The following is a 7714-nucleotide window of genomic DNA, read 5'->3' on the forward strand; positions in this document are numbered from 1 at the left end:
CATTGTCCTTGTTTTGCTTGAGGCACCGTTGTTGAACATCTAGTATGCTCCTCTTGTTCTCAAAACAAGCTGGTTACCATCTGTCTCTTCTCCTGTGCTGTAAACTTACCCCACACTTTCCAACTGGTACCAAGACCAAACTCTTTTCTTCTTTTCTGCTCCTGGCCAACTACATTGTACCACCTGCCTAAACTTGTCATGTTTTTCACAATACACGGAATCACCTTTCCATCAACATAAAACTATTCTTCCACTAGTTTCCGTCTCTTAGATACACCTCTACATTTGCTAGGTTATATTCTCGTTATCCATTTTAGACTGTCATTCAACTTGGCCTATGGGTACATGGAGCTGACAGATACATGGCCAACATTGAGCATGGACATGTCATCCACATAGGCTCAGATGGGAGGTAACTGAGTGCCACCTTGCAGCCTTTTACCTCCAACAACCCATTTGACAACCCATTATGATGCTCTCATAATTACCTCCATTGCCATGGTGAAAACCACTGGTATAATAAAAAGAAAACATGACATTACTGATTGACAAGAGATAGAAAAAACCCACAAGCAACTGATTAAAACACTATCATTGGTCTTAATGCCTGAGTTGTGGTGTGCCATGCAAGTAAACTTGGCACCAATTACAGACAGAATCCAATTAAAAAGACAGAGCCAGTACAGAGCAGACCAGACAATCGGGGCAAAATTATATCAAGGGACCAGGCAAAAGCCTGTACATAAAACAGTAAATTGGCAATAGTCAAACATCCAAGAAGACTTAACATGAAATAGGCTAAGCCTGAAAAAGATTATCATCTAGTGAGGACAAAGCGGTATCACATCAATAGTTTTAACCCCTTTTAACAACAGGGTGAGAAATACGTTCGTGGAGAGAACACTAGATGTTAGGTGAACCTGACTAGTAGAGGGAGCAGGTCATCTTATATCAAGATCATCACTGCATCATTACCGCAACTCAGCTTCTCATTACGTTATTACCTTTTAAAATGAGTGGTAATGAGAAATTGGAGTAACGGTAATGAGATGTCTTGACTTAAGTTGGCAAATAACACAAAATGCTAGAAGGCTATAAAACCTTAACCTTTACAAAATATGAAAGTTTTATATTGTCTTCATCATCATAAAATAGAATTTCATAAAAGCATTGAGTATTGCAGCATATCGTAATTAATGATAATCAACAGTGTAACAGAATAAAGATTCTATGACATTAACACAAATATCAGGATGTGAGAGAAGACAGAAACAACTGAACTTGATTCCATTTTAAAACATTTTGTCCCAAGTGATGCATCATGGGTCTGCTTGTTAATTTAAAGGAACACTGTACTTTTTATAGGAATTCAGGTAAAGTCGCATTACGGTAATGAGGAACATTTATATGGACACAATAATTTTACAATAAATTTAATATTTCCTTTTGCAAAATACCATAAATATAAATATTAACCATAACTATAGACATTTACACAACTTTGCATAATCTTCTTCCATTTATGTAAAAAGGACTTTTCATGAAATTAAAACAAACAATAGAATAATGGATCCAGACACATTTCAGTAATGAGAATTCACTGTGATTTTTGGTTAAATTGCTATGAAATAATGCTAAAATGAGAATAAAAAAAAACATCTGTCCCTATAGTGTTCTTAATTGTCTTTGCAGAATATATCATAGTTACTATTAATAAAATATTGTTTTCGGAAAATAGACCCGGACATGTTCACTAGGCCTACAGCTTATCATGCAGGTAGTTGATCCCTGGATTGATGTGGAAAACCTGTACTATATAATGTATGTTATTAGATATAACACTTTTGTTAAAATGAAAATAGTCCTGGGGTGGCACAAAACGGCCACTAGGCAATGGTAATGGAGACACTTACTTTATTATGAATAGGAGGGAAAACAAGTCAGATAAACTAGAAAGGTGTTTTGTATTTTGTTTATAAAAATATACTGTATATATGTTTAACCTTGGGTAAATATTATTCTTTGATTTCAGATTGTGGGCTATGTTACACGCACCATTATCTTATATCTTAAAAACATCTTAGCACGTGTATTTAAATTACTCAAAGGATTTACTTACTGGGAAAATGCATATTCAAATGCTACAATTTATCAGGAGTCAAACAGCATATTTACAATACCAAGAACAAACATATATATTCAGAATAAATATGGTGTACACAGTTTTTTTAGAACTGTGTTAACCACAAAGTCTTCAAATACATCTGTTTAAAAAACAACAGGACATTAGTCATCCCAATACAAACATTGTTTTGAGTTACACAGTCAGGAAAGAGTTTTCGATTTTAGAAATGACACGGATTAGAATTGTGTACAACAAATTCAAATGGCAGCCGTAAAAAATGAATGACAGGTTATAAACTGAGCTCTTTAAGAGTACATAGTAGTTCATAATTGAACTACACTGCCGTTCAAAAGTTTGGGGTGACTTGTTTTCATCATTAATGTTGTAAATGACTGTTGTAGAAAGAAATGCTGATCTTTAATGCAATATCTACATTGCCCATTATCAGCAACCATTCATCCAATGTTCCAAAGGCAGATTATGTTTACTAATCTTACAAACATTTCAAATATATGTGCAGAATAGATACATAAACCTCTGCAAGTGTTGTCATGTAAATCGTTAGAACTTAGTTGCAAACAGATCAGTTCCCTTTTCCAGTTTCTTAAAGTTCAGTTTATTAAATTCCTCAGTGATGTCCATTGAGGATTTCCCTTTCGTTTCTGGGATGAAATACAGCATAAATGCTGCAGTGAAGATACAGTAGGCAACAAATACCAGGAAACAGAATGGTCCCATTCCACTTTGCACAAAAAACAAAAATGAGTTAATACAGAAAAAGCCTGAACTTCTCAAACGTCGTGCCTATGTGCCAAAACATTAATAGTGAAGCAATGCCCCCTTCTGATAGGCAAATGGCTTGTTCTTACCACAACATAGGGGAAAAGCATCCCAATGAGGAAGAGGCCACCCCAGTTGACAATGCCTCCAACTGCAAATGCAGAGGGACGCCACATTTGCAGGAAGAGGTCAGCTGGAAGGCACATGGATGCTCCATCTGCAGGCCAATCACAAAACCATAATACAATTGATGGAGGAAAGGCCTTCTAACTTGGTTGAAACACCAGCTTTCAGATATCCATATTAGCACTTTACGGACGAACTCACAAAGGCATTGTGACTTTAAAATTGCACTTTGCACCTTTCATGGACTGTGCCGTGACATTGCTGTGAAAGTTGGTAGGAAAGACTGCATCTGAATCAATCTATTTCCTCATTTTGGTACTTCCTACACAGAGAAACTTTTAAACAGAGGATATACTCACTTGGTCCTAATCCATAAATACAGATGACAAAGAACAGTAGGGCAATGTTGAAATAAGGCAACCAGGGGTACCAATCCTATCAGAAGAGACAAAAGAGATAGTAAGGTTGGGCATTCTGAACCCCTGAATTGACATATAATTGTTTTGTGACATACTGTACATTCAGCATAGACAGATCCATATGCACTGTACTGTACATGATAACAAAACACTACAGTAAACAACTAGTTCAACCAATAAAGGTGTGGCAGTAAGGCAGTAAGGAATGTTACCTTGATGGTCAGCAGGACAGTCAGCACAGACATCATCACTCCCATCAGGAGGTAACCGTAGCCCAACAGCTTTTTCCTGCCAGCACGCTCAATCATAAACAATCATAAAAGCCTGCACACACACACACACACACACACACACACACACACACACACACACACACACACACACACACACACACACACAAACCAACAAAGCTGCTATTCATCATCTCACCATCATGTTGATAACTTTTTCATCCAACCGAGTTGAGTTGGCTGAAGGCACAGAACCCCATAGCATATTTTGTGAGTTAGATGCAGCACTCAGTAAAACCTGGAAACGTCTTTAATTGACCGTAGTCAAAAGATAGTATATCCAGAGGCATCTATCTGGCTTTTGTCCTGTACAAATACCCATTTGGTGAGGTTGGATATCTCCCATGTTTTCACAAACTCACTGAATGTGAAACAACACATTGCAACATGTTTAGCTTGTAGGAAACATTTCCAGGTATAGTTATTTAGTTGTGTTACAAGCTGACCAAGTGCTGTTGTTATTTTTTGCTACTTACACATGCTGATACAGTGATCACTTCACCGGCTCCAATGCCAAGAGCGAGATAATGCATCTTTTCTTCAGGGACACCAGATTCACGGAAAATGTCGAACGCGTAAAAATAAATCTGTAAATACAAGAACACGTGAAAAATCTATAAATTCCAAAGCCCACCCAATCCCACATGACAAAACATAAAGAGTTAAGGGTTAATAGACAAAATATTAGTAACAATAGACAATAGAACAGCAAGCAGTCTTGTTAATACTTCAGCTCGCAACACACACACACACACACACACACACACACACTTTGCTGTATTTCACAAAAAGTTGTTTGGGTTAAAGCTACACCTTTAATACACCAGTACAGCACACAGAGACAGACACACAGATGCCATACTACTCCTGGCCAATCTTGTCAATATGTTGCTCTCCTTATTTGGAGGCCTTATGATCCAATGGTCCAATATTTTACGTTATTCCTCGGTCCTCAACTGGGGAATGTTTTGACCAATAACTCCTGCCTGACATGATCAGTGAGTTGCGCGCACACACACACACACACACACACACACACACACACACACACACACACACACACACACACACACACACACACACACACACACACACACACACACACACACACACACACACACACACACACACACAACATACACACACTCTGTGGGGGAGCTGTGGCGCACCGTACAACATTTGCTTCTCAGTGCTCATGGGGACCCAGGTTCCATTCCGGCCTGCGGTCATGTCCCGACACCACCCCATCTCTCTCTCCCACTTGCTTCCTGTGTCTCTCCACTATCCTATTGTTATAAAAGCAAAAAGCCCAAAAAATATACAAAAAAGAGTACACTCTTTAAGCAAATAGTGCTCGGACCGAGCATTAAAAAATTCTTGCAGGGGCATAGGAGGGAGTGGTGAATTTCGGCTGGCTCAAATATCAATAGATTTTAAGACTCCACCTTTAAGGACCTTGAGGACAGGAGTGATGGACAGCGTTCGTCCACTTACTGCGTTGATGCCGCAGAAATTAGGACCAGAACTGGGAATCAGCATTGCCATCAGCTGCCAGCGGACACTGCGATCACGCAGGCCATCCAGCATCGTCTTGGTCTGTGTCACCTGGGCACTCTCCCTCTCCTTCCTCATGTCCTCCAGCTCAATCTTTAGATTCACATCGTCTTCCCGACACAGCCACTGAAGCGCTGAAATATTTACACATACACACACACACACACACACACACACGAATATCATTACTATGGGACCTGAATGACAGGCAGGTAGACTTAAGAAATGGTTTCACAACCTGTGGCTTTATAGCCTTGTTCTTTCCTTGTTCTACCTCTGAGGGTAAGTAGATAATCTCACCTTTCTTGCAGCCATCCTCATCTCCCTTGTCGATGTAGAGGTAGCGCGGAGCCTCTGGGAAAAACAGCATGGACACAAACTGCAGGATGGCAGGAAGGCCGCTCACAGCCAGCAGATACGGCCACATGTCCCCTGTGCCCATCAGCTCTCTGTGGAGAGAGAGAGAGAAGGAGAGAGAGAGAGAGAGTCAGAGAGACAGAGATGGAGAGAGAGAGAGAGAGAGATAGAGAGAGAGAGTTTGGAATGAAAGGGAGCAGGGTTATGCTCTGCTACTGATAGCTTCAGTTTGGGAGACAAATACCTTTGCACATAATCAATAAGTGTACTTGCACTGAATGCACTGTGCTGTTCAAAGCAACGACTCTTTTGTTTTTGTTTGTTTTTAAACTCAGTGGGTAATTTATTTTCCAATGTGCCTTGTGTTAATGACTGACAACAGCTAGAGACTCACTTGAGGCCGATCACCTGACCCAATAGCTTTCCAATGCTGAGATAGACAGCACATGTCAAGGTGAGAATGCCACGCATCCTCTTAGGAGCGATTTCACCCAAATACATCAGGTGCAGATTTATCCCCAGACCTAAACACAGTCATTAATGGATGAAGTTCATCCAGGGAACGAGATAGGGGGAGACTACAATAATAAACCTATATGACCGCGCAGCGAAGCCAACCCATCCCATTACCACTTATTTCATGTATAGCGCCACCTAGTTAAAAATTAAAAAGCAAAAAAATTGGTGTTTTCATCACAATATCTCTGGCTGACAAGGTCAAAACTGCACGAAATTAAAAGTGTAGGATCATTATGACACCCTCCGAATGCATGCCAAGTTTTGTGTACTTTCGTTCATGGGGGGCCTTACAATAAAATAATTTATGTGTACATTTAGTGACGTACACCAACAAGGATTCCCGGGACACTGAAAGACCGGGGTACACAAAACTTGGTGGGCATGTACCCCCACATGGATAGCATGGAACCGTCATTCTTCGTTTTGATCTGTAGCCCCCCCCCCCCCGCTGGACTGGACCCCCCGAAAGGAGGGTAGGGCAGACACAGTTCTCTGTGAATATCTTGAGAACTGTAGGGCCTAGGATGACCCATTTTTTCCGTATGTTTGCCTCCAGGGGTCATGTTAACCCATTCCATGTGCACACATGTGCATAAACAGATACACACGCACACACATACATTTACAGTAATCATACGTATGACACATACTCACACAGTAGACATATGTACGCATGCATGCACATGCACAAACACACATACGCAGGCAAACACACAAGCACGCACATACACACACACACACACACCCACACACATAAACATAAATTTGTACACGCACACATGCACACAATTCAAGAATTTTTCCCGTCATCTACTCCCTGAATTTTTGGTCATTGATACCCGGGACACCGAACCACCGGGGTACATGAAATTTGGTGGGTATGTAGCCCCACTAGACTTTTACGGAAAAATTTCATTTCGTCCACCACCAACACCCCCCCCCCCCCCCGTGCTGGGCCCCCTGAACCGCAAAAAAAAAACAGTTTTTCCTAAATAACTACCTGAACCGTGGCACTGAGGATGAAGAATCTTTTATGGTATGTTGGTCTCAAGGGCCCACATCAACCTGGCTCATAATCACTCATTTGTGATTTGCACCCCCAACCCCCGGTAAAAAATGAAAATGCAATATTATTCTGCTTTAATCGCCCCTATCTTCAGTTAAGATGTTCAGAACTGCACCAAATGTTATGTGTATGATTGACCTGGCATTCTCCGGGGGTATGCCAAGTTTCGTAGAATTTCATCCATGGGGGGGTCTAAAAAAATTAGGTTATGTGTACATTTAGTGACTGTACACTCATTGGCCTGTAAATGGCGGTGCACACATATACACATGCACACACACAGGCACCCACATACTATCGGTATTAGAACGGCCGATACATAATTACAAATTCAGTAGGATTAAAAGAAAGCCAAAATAAATATTCATCATCATCATCATGGCTGCATTTTCAGTATTGGCGAGAAGTAGTCGTTTGTCCACTAGATGGCGCATCGTTGCAGTGAGACGTAATTTTGTTGGAAGTTAAAAGTGGGTTG

The 7714-nt window shown here is 40.6% G+C and overlaps 1 protein-coding gene across 1 annotated transcript; it reads right to left on the reverse strand.

Annotated features, from left to right (window-relative positions):
* Nucleotides 1-2539: 2539 nt before the first annotated feature.
* On the reverse strand, nt 2540-6122 carry LOC121707003 (solute carrier family 2, facilitated glucose transporter member 5-like). Its single transcript, XM_042089196.1, has 8 exons — nt 6046-6122; nt 5595-5743; nt 5235-5428; nt 4217-4327; nt 3663-3764; nt 3391-3466; nt 2995-3122; nt 2540-2867 (listed from the first exon to the last, which is right to left on the reverse strand). The coding sequence occupies exons 1-8, from the start codon at nt 6120-6122 to the stop codon at nt 2754-2756; spliced, it is 951 nt and encodes a 316-aa protein (XP_041945130.1). The 3' UTR covers nt 2540-2753.
* Nucleotides 6123-7714: the final 1592 nt, after the last annotated feature.

The sequence above is a fragment of the Alosa sapidissima genome, chromosome 4, assembly GCF_018492685.1.
Source record: "Alosa sapidissima isolate fAloSap1 chromosome 4, fAloSap1.pri, whole genome shotgun sequence".
Classification (NCBI taxonomy): domain Eukaryota; kingdom Metazoa; phylum Chordata; class Actinopteri; order Clupeiformes; family Clupeidae; genus Alosa; species Alosa sapidissima.

Coding starts and splice junctions, on each gene's coding strand:
- LOC121707003 (XM_042089196.1), bottom strand. CDS start 6,122: ATGCGTGGCATTCTCACCTTGACATGTGCTGTCTATCTCAGCATTGGA. Junction 3,765..4,216: donor TGATCACTGTATCAGCATGT/GTAAGTAGCAAA, acceptor AGGCTTTTATGA/TTGTTTATGATTGAGCGTGC. Junction 2,868..2,994: donor TGCTTTTCCCCTATGTTGTG/GTAAGAACAAGC, acceptor TTTTGTGCAAAG/TGGAATGGGACCATTCTGTT.